The following is a 13,731-nucleotide window of genomic DNA, read 5'->3' on the forward strand; positions in this document are numbered from 1 at the left end:
GGCAATCTTCCAAGAGTTCGGAAAGATACGCTTTGAATACGAGAGCCGAAACAGGCGTGTCAGAATCGGTGTAAGTTCCGGTGCGCAAGTTTTCAGCACAGAAGGGGAAATGCCATCAAGCCCACTCGATTTAGAGGTGTCCAAGGAGAGGAGTGCTTTTCGTACAGCTTTTTGCGTAAATCGGATTTCCGACATCGAAGAGTTACACCTTGGGATGGAGGGGGGTGAGAAGCCTTTGTCATCCAGATTAGAGTTCGCTGCGAAAATCGAGCCCAAGAGGTCAGCCTTGTCTTTTGCAGAGTGAGCCAGAGTGTCATCTTTTCTGCGCATGGGTGGATAAGAAGACCGACTAAAGTTATTTTGGATAGCCTTAGCCAGCGACCAAAAAGCCCGGGTTCCTGATGGAAGTTTAGCAAGTTTCTGCCCAAGCCTATTAATATAACCAGCCTTCGCCATGGCTATCTCCTTTTTGTAAGCCCGGGAAGCGGAGTTGTACTGTTTTTTTAAAGTTGCAGTGCTAGGATCAGATACCGACTGCGCCTGAGCCCAAGCTTGGAATTGTTCCTGTTTGCGATGGGATGCTTTCATGCAGGAGCGGTTAAACCAGGGCTTAGTTTTGCCACCAACGGGAACTACAGAGGATGGAATGAAGAGTTCCATACCCTGCAGAACCACATCGGCAACAGAATTGGCGCAGACGTTCGGATCATCCGTCGAAAAACAAACTCGGCCCCATGGGTAAGACGCGAAGAATGCACGCATCCCATCCCAGTCGGCTGATTTAAAATGCCAAACTCGGCGGCAGGCTGCCTGTTCTTGCCGATGGACGAGGCTGACGGGAACTTCACTGCGGATCAAGCAATGGTCGGACGATCCGAATGGTGCACCAACGGATACCTGATAGTTTCCAGGGTGAGTGGTCAGCAGCAAGTCCAGTAAAGAGGGGCTGTGTTCGTCAATGTCAGGTATACGTGTGGGTGCGGAGACCAGTTGTGTGAGACCATATGACAATGCGAAGTTATATGCTGTCCTACCTGCGTGATCGGTTACCCGAGATCCAAGCCAGTCTGAGTGGTGAGCATTAAAATCACCCAGCACAATTAGTTCACAAGATGGAAATTGCTGCAATAGCCTATCGGACATCCTCTGGACATGTTCAAAGAGTTGTTCAGTGGCGATATTTCCGCTGTGGGATCTGTAAAGGCAAGCATATATACGGGGATGATCCCTAAATTCAGTATGCAGCCAGATAATGGACAGACCCTTAGCTTCGTGTGTACAGACACGTCGGCAGCAAATGTCGTTCCTAACATACACACAGACACCAGCGCGTGGAACGAAAGCATGTTCGAGTTTGTAGCTTGGATATGTAAGATAAGCCGTGTCTGGAGGAGAGGAAATCTGAGTTTCTGTTAGAAAGAATAATGCCGGCTTAGCTGTTTCAAGGTGGTGATGAACAACATTTAAGTTGCTGTGAAGACCTCGGATATTGCAAAAATCCACGGACAGCGTGTATAATGATGTTTTGCGTCTAATGTTCTTACCCCTTGATGTAAGAGAGTGCGGATTTATGCCCGCCCCAGAGTACGACGGGCTGCCACAGCGCAGACGCTGTGGGAGGGATTCTCCTGCACAGTTTGTGCCGGTACCCTCCTGGGGTAAACAACCTAATAAAGCCGCTTGCATTTTTATTATAATATTAAGTTCGGATAATTTGAGGGAAAAAGGATTAGGAAAGGATTGGGTGAAAGGACGGGTATGGGAAGGGATTAAGGAAAATGAAAGGAGAGGATGGGAAGGGAATAGGAAGGGAAATGGGCCTCCGGACCCCTCACTCACCGTACGAAACGCGACAGTAAACTGTCACTATAACGCCGATATTCTGTGAGGGTGTGGTAACTTCCCCGGTGCGAGCGTGGCCCAATTTATGCAGAAGCTTGCTCGACTCCCACTTTAAAACTTGTTTTCATTTAAGTTTAATAAAAATGAAATTAAAAGTATACATAAGTGCTGCAAGTTTTTAAATTATTTATCTACTCTTTATTGTGCAAATACAATAATTGATTTAAATTTAAAATAAAAATATAAATACCATTAATCTATTAGTGTAGGAATTATTCATTGTGATGTAAATATAAAGTTTTTGTTTATTGCATTTTAAGTTTTAAAGGCTGGTAACTACTATAAATAAAACTTATTTTTTTTTAATCAAGGGTGTTTTTAATATGCTATTTACTTACAAATTTGGATTTGAGTTATATATATCTACCTAATTGTTTTTAATAAATATTTAAGCTAAATAGAATTGAATCTAATTTCGAATACTTCCATGTTTTATCACTTTTTTTTATATAAATGATATCAAGAGAAGTAAAGGAGCAAATGATTTGTCAATAAATAAATAAAAAGGACTAAATAAAGATTTTGGATTTATAAATGTTTTTTATTGCACTTAAACATTTAAAGGATGATATTGCTTCCTATTGAAAAAAATATATTCATGTTGCGCTGGCACTATGGCTTCTTGAATACTATCAATGGCCAATGCTTCCATGTGGTTACTCTGGGTAATCTTATTCCTAGTGCTCGGAATTGATTGTAGAATCTGGAAATAAATAATGGTTTTATTTCTCAAAATTAAATGAGATCCTTAACAACAGATTACATAAGTATAATATGGGTAGTGTATTTGAGTGTAGATTTACTTTTATAGTCTTATATTCTATATACCTAGGTAAATAATAACATGATGAAATATATTGAATCATGAAGAAATAATAAACAATCTTTTATAGATTTACATAAAGTATTAGATAAAATTTATGTTTAGGGAATAAACTGTAGAGTTGCATTTTATTATACAGAGAAATAACAAGTGGAGAATGTGTACATAAACAGACGTATTTTTAAATAGATTTGCATTGGGTATGGTACTTACACAGATAAATCTGTAGGTTATATTGTATTTTCAAATTGTTCATATGATGCCCCCATATCTCATAGGGACTCGTGATGATTACGCACTTGTTTACTATTTAGGTACACGATTCTTCTTAAATCAAAAGGTTTGAAGCCTTTTCTTCGAACAAGCCGATGTAAAGTTCTATTATTATCTGATAACTGTCAAATTGTCAAATAGATCGCAGTTCGCACCGGTCCCAATAATTGAGTGAACTATTACGAGTGGCGTCATCAAAATTGCTAGAAAAACAAAATCAGTTTAACGCTGCAACAAGCTTGCGTTAAGGGTGTCACGGTACGAAAAGACATAGTAATGTTATAATAAGCTTGCTATAAGAGATGCCGGTTACCCCCCTGATCTCGTGTGAGATATTTTGGTAAATTTGGTTATTAAAATACAAAACGCAGAAAATACCAATCTGTTACTGATTTTAGTATGATCACGAAGCAATGATTCATAATTCCGTAAAATTTGACTTTTCTAAAACGTCATCTGTATTAATAAAAACATCTTGACATGTTGATAAAAATTAAAATGACTTGAAAATGAAGAACGGATGCAATGAAAACTTGGATATAAAAATTATCGAGCGCAACGAGCAAGCGAAGAAAGTTTATCGGTAAGAAATAATTTTTATTTAACGTTTTCAAGGGTCTCAATCGAATGTTACGTCAAATTATAAAAACATTGTTTGTCTTTGAAATCTAATAAGAAATGTGTAATTCCAGGTATGTGAGCGATATCGCTAGACGTCTCGGGGAGGCAACAAGTGGGAGCAAAGTGATCGCCGATTTATTTTCGATTCATATAGAAGTTCAACGGCAAAAATTGAGAGACAACTGTGAAAAACTTTTTTTCCTGGATCCTTTGAACTACGGCAAGAAGTCCCTTGAATTGCTTTGGCGTAAAGTGTATTATGATACAATATCAACTGCTAAGAAGCTCCGCGAATCTGATAATGAATATGATAACTATTTACAAACACATATTGTCTGTGGCATAGGTCACTTTCATCACTTTATGTCCAGAGTCCAGTCAGAAATGAAAATTCATATAAAAGAACTGGATTATGTCCCCCTATATCATGATGAAGAAAATCAGGATGATATTAATTATAAGCCACCAGAAGATGAGTACCAACTTTGCAGATCCGTTTTGTACTCTTGCTTAATATATCTCGGTGACTTAAGTAGATATCAGGTGGAAATTTTCAATAGTGCTGAATCTTCTATTGCCACACGTTATTACCTTCAGGCTGGTCAAATAGACCTAACATCAGGCATGCCTTTTAATCAAATAGGTAATTTATATTTAGAGAAGAACTACAATTTAGATTCAGTCAGTTCCTATATACACTGTCTCAGTTGCTTAACACCATTTGAAGGTGCAATGGGAAACCTGACTAAAATTTTTGAGAAAAACAACCAATTTTGTAGTATGCTTAATGAGTCCGAATCATGTACCCAATCAGAACACATTCAAATGACAGTAGCAAATTTTTTATATTTAATTGAAAAGTGGTATTTTAGCAAAGATGATACCAATATTCCCAAAATGTGCAGTACAGTTATACAACAACTCAAAATTTCAATGGACTTTGATAAAGTTGTACTACCAGATATAAATAAAAATTATAATGAATTTGTTCAAGCTTTAGAAGAGGAAAATAACAATCCAGCATATTTGAACCCAACTATGATTCACAATATTGTTAAAATCTGTCTTTTTACTATTGCAAAACTGAAAGAAAATAATGAAGCAAAAGCTTTTGCATGTAAAGCATTCACTTTAGCTTTTTTGTCTCAAATATTGCAAAAACTGCATGCACAATTGGAAGACCTCGGGCTTTATAATCCTGCAAATAAATATTCATCTAAATATAAAACTTCTATAAATGTGGCATCCAATGAATTGAATGGAACAGATGAATCACAAAATGAGGAAATTGATGATGGCAATACTGTTTTACCGAATGGTAATAGTGAGAACGACTTTGAGGAAGAAATAAAAGATATTGGTTCAGATGGAGACTCTAAAGGTGTTTTGAATGGTGATATAAAGAACAAAAAAACATTGGCAAGGAGACGACGCAGGCGTAGAACTGCATCTTCAGGAAGTTCTGATATAAGTGATAACACAGAAAATAGTGAAGATGAAAGTGATGAAACAGATTCTTGTGATAATGATGATCTGTCCGAATCAAGTTTTCAGTCTGAAGATGAACAAAGTGATGATATATCACTCCATAACGACACTGATGAGGAAGAAGAAGTAATCAATGGAACTTGTGATGAAAAATCTGATTCACAAAATAAAGATGAAAATAATGTGGATGAAGAGTTTGTTGAAATAGATAAATCTACAACTGAAGGGAAACCTATCAAAAAAGATTTAGACATAGAAGGCATTAAAAACTTCTTACTTGGTGATAATTTTTTGCCTAGTCTTAAAATATTACAAGATTGGGTTCTCACTGAGAAGGAACTAATATTGTCTTGCGGTGAGAGTGGTGAATCATTGTTTCAATGTGTTGTTAATTTGTTGAATATATTCCAACATTATTTTAATCAGAAGAATAATGATGGTCTCATTAATAACAACTGCAATATTTTGATGCAAGCCAAGAATGTTGCGAAAAAATTCAAACTTGAATATAAATCTATCCCATTGCCTGAAGACATAAACTTGCGTGGGACAAATATCGGAAAATTCGATAAAGATGCCGCTGAATGGCAAGTCATGGAGAAAATGAAATTAACTGTATATGAAGAAAACATTATCAGAATATTGAATTTTATCGACTTTGGGAATCAAATAGCTAAAATAGTTCCAAGAATACGATTTAATAGAACAATGAAGATTTTCTATTTGAAAAAAGTATTCCCAACCAAAGTAAGCACAAAGTTACACCACAAAAGAAGTAGGGAATGGCATAATTCAAAGAATCAAGTAAGTAGCTCCATAGAATTGTAATTTAAAAAATATTGTTAATTAGTTCAATTAATAATTGTTATATATCAATATATGTAATAATAAACTTATAACTTATACTTATGTATAACTTAAGTATACAAAAATATTGTGCTTACCAAACCAATGTAATTTATTCAGTAGGTCTGACAGTAAGGTAGAAAATTTTTTATTCCCTACAGTGCAGACGGGCAAAACAATGTTTACCGGTCAGCTTATGATATAAATCCTTATAAAAAGTATAATTAAATGCTTATTACATTTTTCGAAATACAAATTTCAGGTTGACAAGAAAGAAAGTGGTCTTTTGCGCCGTTTGGGTCATCTTTGGTTAGCGTCTAAAGTACGCGAATTGGAATGTACTGGACAAACAGAAATTCCTTCACTGCTTGCTGTTGACACTGCTGCATTGTATAAACATCTTCGTAGAGTAAAACAGCTAGTCAAGGCACGAAATTTCATATTTCTTGTGCCAAATGTTGGTAAGCATCATATTTAATACCTAATATTATTTGTCCTTTCTCGATCCCTATACAAAAATATTCTAATTTGATTTGATTTAATTTAATTGATTCTTTTATTTGTTCTCGGATACGTAAACTTTAGGTTGATGTGTGTTTTTTTATGCCCTGAGGCACAAGCACGAACTACTTGTCAAAGTATGTAGTGTCAAAGTATGGGCCTTAGGCCCTGCGCCGTAGACAGAGAATCCAATAGACACCGGCAATGCGTGTCGCAGAAAGAGATAAAAAAGAATACGTCACAATATTTAGGGTTACCATGTGAGGGAAAATTTACCCCGCAATTTGTAAGATACAAATCTCTCAATATCATTATTCACATAACATAAGTGGATAATAATGAGGTATCCACATTACATACTTACATGTTTATACTAATATTATAAAGAGAAAATGTTTGTAATTATGTATGTACATAATTATGTATGTATGGTTTTCGGAGCGCAGCTAGTATATAATAAACATATTACTTTTAGATGGGTAATACATATTATGTATATACACATACCTATATATTATATAATCCATACTAATATTATAAATGCGAAAGTAACTCTGTCTGTCTGTCTGTCTGTTACTCAATCACGCCTGAACTACTGAACCAATTTGCATGAAATTTGGTATAGATATATTTTGATACCCGAGAAAGGACATAGGATAGGTTTTATCCCGGAAATCCTACGGGAACGGGTTTTCTCTGAAAACGCGGGCGAAGCCGCGAGCGGGAAGCTAGTAATATTATAAATGCGAAAGTAACTCTGTCTGTCTGTCTGTTACTCAATCACGCCTAAACTACTAAAACAATTTGCATGAAATTTGGTATGTAGATATTTTGATACCTGAGAAAGGACATAGGCTACCTTTTATTGCGAAATATGTACCACGGGCGAAGCCGGGGTGGACCACTAGTATGTATAATATATATCATTATCATAATCCCATATAAAAATGTGTATGTAATGATAATGTAGATGAAAACTCGATTGTTCATTATTTTTTATAAAATAAAATAAAAAAAATAAAAGAATGTTTATTTTCGTAAGTATTAACAGATACACACGTTAATTATATTGACCGACCCGCGAACGCGCAAAAAAAACGAAATTTACTTAATAATAATTTATTGTAATAAAAAAATTACATTTAAATTATCTCTAACTTAATTAACTACGTCCCTCCGGTTCAATGTTGGAAGTTGGAACCAAGAGTGTCCATTGTCTTCGGCGGGGCAGCGTCGCGGTGGTGGTGATTGCCGTAATACTTTCTAACCTTCGGTTTTGGTTTCCAATCTGTTCATCCTGTAGCTACAATCCAAATTTGTCGTAAATTATCCGGTTCAGGAAAACTGGAACAAGCCATTGAATATTTCAGATATTTAATTAAATACACACTGCAGAATATATATTATTATTTCCCATAATAGTGGGTAACAATTTGTAGAAAAGTTGGCAACACAAAATTTTTTAGGTTAAAATTTATAATTGTTATTTTTGTGGTTTTTAAACAATGTATTCAAGTCAACAGCACGTGATACACAATATATTAACACGCTGAAATATCATGAAGGCCTATAAACTGATAAAGAGTTGTATACTTACGAGTGAAAAGACAATCCAGGCATTTTCGTTCCACTATCACTTTAACACCCTTTAACGCTACACCGCACCATGGTATTATTTTATAAGGTATTAACAGTAAGTCTAAATCATTAAAAACCAAACATACCATGAATTACGTAACTTAGAACATGTAAAAACTATATTTTTAGGGAAGACGATAGTTAGCTGTCAAACTTTGTTTAGCAAAGTAGGTTTCTTTTCTTGAAAAAAGTGGCACGCTGGGTGAAACAAAAAATTTTATCGTTCTCTCTCATTTCTTTACACAACACCGGCATAAGTTGCTCTTTTTCTTGTGTGAATGCGACATAAACTATCAATTTGTCTATTGGTTTCTCTGTCTACGCCCTGCGCAGACGGCACACTTTTTGTGCGATCGAGTCTGCGGCGCACAAAAAGTCTGCATGGCGCGCAAAAAGTCGGTCGCGGATTTTTCACAGACTCAACGCACACGACGCACATCTTCGATCATTTTGTCGGCAGAGCTGTAGGGACGTAGACGCTATGGAAATCGTGTAAAGTGTGCGCCGTCTGCGTTAGCGCGCGTTGAAGCAAACGTTCTATTCTTTTCACACACTTTTGTGCGGAGCGGCGCGGTGCGGTCTGCCCGAATTACACGGATTTTTTGTGCGCCGGACTTTTTGCGCGTCGTGTGCGTTACTGCATATAATTTCATAGGTTCTATTTTCACAGACTAAAAAGTGCGTCACGGATAGTCTGTCGTCTGCGCAGGGCCTCATTGGCAGCGTGAGCATGCCGGCATGAATACGTATAAAATTTGGTTCCTTTTACGCCCGGCAGGCTTCAAATTCCCATTCAAACGCTGTATAAGAAAATAGTCTTCGTGCCCGCACCTTTGATCTGTCTGTCTTAACTATTTAAATCATATTTTGTTTTATTACTCTGTCTGTTTATTTTAATATGTATTTTTTGTGTTAATGACATAAACGTTATCTCTAGCTATCGTAAATATTTGTAAGCATACTAAGGTACTCACAATTCATTCATAAAAATATGCTATGATTGCAGTTTTGCAAGAACTGGATGAGCTGAAACGGGAATGCTCCGCGGCTCGCGACGCTATACGCTGGCTCGAAATTCAACTAAAAAGCGGATCTAGATATCTAAGGACCCAACGTCCTGGGCAAACGAAACCATTAACTTTGCTCAAATATCCTCGAAAAGCTCCACCACATGTCCATAATTTCATGCAGATATTGGAATTTTGCAACCATTTCACGTCGGATGAAAAACAATTGCAAGGTGGAAATGGGGATCCAGATAACACGGTCCAAGGGAAGTCCGCGCCACTCCTTGTTCTTTTAGTTGGAACAGAACAAGGGAAAAATGAAGATACATATAAAGAGATCAGTTTGATGGGCACAGCACAAGCGGCAGGCATCTCTGTTGAATTCATTGGCGACTTTTACGCTAAGTGGCGCCAAACTGGCCACAAAAATGGTAAAAAGAGGTGAACATTGCGATGACATCTTTGGACCTCGACTTCAATAGAGGGAGTAATACATCCCTCTCACCAAGTGAAATAAATCACACAGATGGTATGAACATGCCTGCGCAAAAAGAGTGTTAATAATGTTAACATGAAATTTGGCTGATGAGTCGGTTTTTATTCATTTTGATTCGAAATTGTTAATTTTAATTCATTTTCATATTTCTTTAAGTAATCAAATCTTTTGGACATCTTTTTATGTTTCTTCATCTTTTTCATTATCATAACTGGGGTATAGTCATAGTCGATTGGTGTATCTTGTTATTTTCAATATTTTCGCAAATTTATCATCATTCATTAAATAAACGACATTTTTGTTTATTACTTTTTTATTTACCTCCCATAGTTCTTGTATCCTTCAAAATTCATACATAAGTTTCTGATAAAATAGTTCCCTGCGAATAATGTAGAATTCAGAAATTAAACAAAAGAAAAAAAAATGTTATACACTCTATTTATTTTTTAAATATACCTTAATAAATGATAAATAAAATAAATTATATAACAAACTCAGAACCAAAAGCAGTATCTAAATTAAAAAAGAAATCTGTAAGCACTGTCTCAGATTTATCACATTTCTTATAATTATTATGATTGTTGTGTAAAATAAAAGTGCCAATAATTAAGATTTCTGTGAAATATATTAATTAGTAAAACAATAAAAACATGGTAAAAGTTGTGAACGAATATTATAGTTTGCAGCTAAGCATGTCTATGTATGCCATATTTGAAAACTAATCATATCTCACTTATCCATGCAACAACATTTACATAGCCTCATATGATCTCTGTGACCACGGAGGATTAACTTGAGTTTCAACTTATATATTAAATCAATACATTAATGTACAAAATATACAATAAGTTCTTTAACAATCTTTCAACAGTCTTATATCTTTACATGCCTATACAGTATTGCACTTAAAAACTCCTCAAATGGGTTATTTTCATTAAGTATATATGATGATTGAGATTATTCTTAACTTAAATATATTATATTATTCTGTAACTTAACTTTCCAGACAGCAGCAATAGTTTGATAATACATTCTAAACCTGCCTGAATGATTCTTATAAATATATTCTGTACAATTTCATTATATCAGTGCTTAATATAATCATTTAAATTAAGCATTGATTAGTGTCCAAAAATGTGCTAACAGCCAACAAGTTGAATGAGCTGTTGGACAGTTGACCTATCTAACAAACACAGATCAAAATCAAAAGTTTGAGTAGTCACTTCATATCTGCCTGTTTCTGCAATTAAATTCACAACCCTTTCGAGATCTTCATTATTTTTAATCATCATTATGCGTTGTTGCAGGCCTCTTAATTGAACCATATAGTCTGGAGATAAATCTCCTGGTTCTGCATCTTCCCCTAAACTACTTGAGACCCCATTGTCTTGTACTTTAGTTTCCATGGATGTTGATGCACTACTTTCACCACAGTCTGTCTCATTGTTTGAAGGACCTGAATCTGCAGGCTTTGCTACTTTACGATTTTCTATTTCTTCTGCTTCTGCCGCTTTTCTTTTGCGTCTTTTCTCTTCTTTTTTAGAGGATTTATCTTTGTGTTTCTTAGGTTTTTGCTGTACAGGAGGAGTATCAACTACTGGTTCAGGTATGATTTCAGGTTCAGGATCAGGTTCTGGCTCTGGCTCTGGTGATGGTTCACGCTTTACAACTGGTTCCGGTGATGCATGTTCTGTTTTCACTTTGATATCTTCATCATCATGTATAATAGACCCTTCAGAATCTGAATGACTACTGTTTACGTCTTCTGCTCCAATATGGACAGCTTTCGCCAATCCACTCTTAGAGCTACATTGTGATGCAGTATCTATTGATATGGGTGATGCTAGTTCAGGTATGTGACGTTCTTTAGGAATTGGTGTCTCTCTTTGCTCTATTATTTCTACTTTGTGTTCTTGTGGTGTTTCGCGTGATTTCTCGTGTTTGTGTTTTTTCTCCTTAGTTTCTTTGTGCTTTTCTTTTGACTCATCTCGTTTTTTATCCTTTTTCTTATGTTTGTGTTTTCTTTCAGACTCACCTTTTTCTTTTGTTTTGTGTGTTTCAGACCGCTCTTCAACATCTGGTGGTGGAGTTTTTCTTAAGTTTTCAATAGAAAATTTATTAATTGGTTTTTCTGGTTTTGGTGGCCTTTCTTTTACAGGTGATTCTTTTGATTCCTTTTCTTTAAAGATTTCTCTTGCTTTTGGTATTTCTTTTACAACCTCTTTTTGTGGTTCAGGAGGTGATTCTTTATTCTTATGACTTTCTTTCCTGTGTTCTTTTTTCTCTTTTCTCTCTTTGTCTTTATCATGGCTCTTTTTCTCTTTCTTCTTTTTTTCCTTTGATTCTTTCTCAGGTTTGACTTCAATCCTTTCATCAGATTTAGGCTTTTTCTGCTCAAAGTTCTCAGAATTATGTTTTTGTGATTTATATTCATCTTTAATACTTGAAGCACTACTAGAACGTGGTGCAGGGCTAGGAACTTTTCGATTTGGACTGAGACACTTTTTCTTGGGTGGTTCAGGAGATGGTGGTTTCTCATTCATTCTTTTACTTGCCTTTTCTTTAGATCTTTCCTGTTCTCTACTGTGATTTTTTATTTTTTCAATTTTTTGTTTGTCTCTCTCTTCCTTTATCTTAATTTTATCAGGTTTAGCTTCTTTGTGCTCATGCTTAGATTTTTTATCAGAACTTGATCTTTCTTTTTCTTTCTTCTCTGACTTAACTACTGGAGTATTTTTTTCCATTTTCTTTGGATCTGGTGAAACTTTTGGTGGCTTTTGTATAGGAGGTCCAAAAAGTGTTTCAAAACTACTGGTTTTAAGTGGAACTTCTTCTTTGTATTCCTTAATCTTATGTTTTTTAACATTCTCCGAGGAAAGCTTAGGTTTACTAACAAGTTGTGATTTTTCATCAGTAAATGAATCTCTACTTCTACTTTCCTGATCAGGATTAGTATAAAATGCATTATTGCTTACAGGTATTCCTCCACCCTTTAAAAGTTTCCTTCTAAACTCATCATTGGGATTTTGAAAGACATAACGATCTTTGAGAAAGCCACTTTGTTGTAAGGTCAAATCATATGTGAATTTAATTTTCTTAGGTTCATCTTTATTTTTCAAATAGATTTCAATGGGAAATATAAATCCAGCATATCCAGACTCTTTTATAGAAAAAGGGGGATCCTTCACAACTGTAAACAATACATAATTATATTTTAATGTCTTTTAATAAAAAAAAAAAAATGATTTCAATTTTTATTTTTCATTTGTATAATAGTAAGTTTGTGATTTACTTTAAAGTATAAATTATTTAACGAAACGAAGACAATGTTTACAAATTTACAAACATAAAATCTGTAAATAAAAATCACAATATTGAAATATATTTGATTTAAATACAACACATCATTTACCTCTTCTTGGCTTTGGAAAAGTTTCGTGTAGGTGAAAAACAACTTTGTCAACAAAGTGACTGATATCAGCTCCCTCCTGACCGCGTACAAATACTTCCCAATCATGAGTGAAACCCTCTGGAGTTTTCTTTGACTTCATTGAAGCCTCATGCCCTATTTCAAAATTAACTTTAATCGACGACATTGTTACCCTGCAATTAAACCAATATGTATGTAAATAATGCCATATTTATTTATATCTCTGCTTAACTGTAATGTAATACCTATAGCGTTGAAAAATAAAAATAAGTATAAATATAAGGCAATAATGATACTACTTACTATAACTTAGTAAATACATGAACAAATATGTATTATGACAAATAAACAATAGTTTTTCAATCATTCACACTTTTATAAATCTACGTAGGTATTGACGAAAATAATCTTTTAGCGCCCTTGTTATTTTTGTCCGCCATATTCAATTTTCGTATTATTCTAGTTCGACAATTCGACATCAACAGACAGATAAAAAAAATGATACTTGTGAGGATATTAAATGTATAACTAATATTTCTAGTTTTAAAAATAAAACAAAAAGTTAACATTTTAAATTAATAAACATTTATTTATACGAAAATTTATAGTTCATAATATTATATCTGATTAGGTCACAGATTAGGTATATAAATCATTGATTGAATTTTTCTATGGCAATATTATTAGTATTAATTCGTTTTTCCTT

At 34.7% G+C, this 13,731-nt stretch overlaps 2 protein-coding genes across 2 annotated transcripts; one reads left to right on the forward strand and one right to left on the reverse strand.

The window, feature by feature from the left end:
- Positions 1–3,319: 3,319 nt before the first annotated feature.
- On the forward strand, positions 3,320–9,900 carry Smg5 (Smg5 nonsense mediated mRNA decay factor). Its single transcript, XM_089707177.1, has 4 exons — positions 3,320–3,581; positions 3,691–5,911; positions 6,216–6,414; positions 9,099–9,900. The coding sequence occupies exons 1-4, from the start codon at positions 3,508–3,510 to the stop codon at positions 9,542–9,544; spliced, it is 2,940 nt and encodes a 979-aa protein (XP_089563303.1). The 5' UTR covers positions 3,320–3,507; the 3' UTR covers positions 9,545–9,900.
- Positions 9,901–10,201: 301 nt separating this feature from the next.
- ear (ENL/AF9-related super elongation complex transcription factor) lies at positions 10,202–13,609 on the reverse strand. Its single transcript, XM_089707207.1, has 3 exons — positions 13,329–13,609; positions 13,008–13,198; positions 10,202–12,785 (listed from the first exon to the last, which is right to left on the reverse strand). Exons 2-3 carry the CDS (start codon positions 13,189–13,191, stop codon positions 10,735–10,737), a joined length of 2,235 nt encoding a protein of 744 aa, XP_089563333.1. The 5' UTR covers positions 13,192–13,198; positions 13,329–13,609; the 3' UTR covers positions 10,202–10,734.
- Between the last annotated feature and the right edge of the window lie 122 nt (positions 13,610–13,731).

Source organism: Colias philodice, chromosome 19, assembly GCF_061535455.1.
Source record: "Colias philodice isolate Cphi_HAF_F1 chromosome 19, ilColPhil1 Martin Lab GWU primary, whole genome shotgun sequence".
Lineage (NCBI taxonomy): Eukaryota > Metazoa > Arthropoda > Insecta > Lepidoptera > Pieridae > Colias > Colias philodice.

Excerpts from the sequence above, each read along its gene's own strand:
- Smg5 (XM_089707177.1), top strand. The coding sequence starts at position 3,508 with ATGAAGAACGGATGCAATGAAAACTTGGATATAAAAATTATCGAGCGC. Across the intron at positions 3,582-3,690 it reads CAAGCGAAGAAAGTTTATCG|GTATGTGAGCGATATCGCTA; the intron begins GTAAGAAATAAT and ends GTGTAATTCCAG. Across the intron at positions 6,415-9,098 it reads ATTTCTTGTGCCAAATGTTG|TTTTGCAAGAACTGGATGAG; the intron begins GTAAGCATCATA and ends CTATGATTGCAG.
- ear (XM_089707207.1), bottom strand. The coding sequence starts at position 13,191 with ATGTCGTCGATTAAAGTTAATTTTGAAATAGGGCATGAGGCTTCAATG. Across the intron at positions 12,786-13,007 it reads TTTTCCAAAGCCAAGAAGAG|TTGTGAAGGATCCCCCTTTT; the intron begins GTAAATGATGTG and ends TATTGTTTACAG.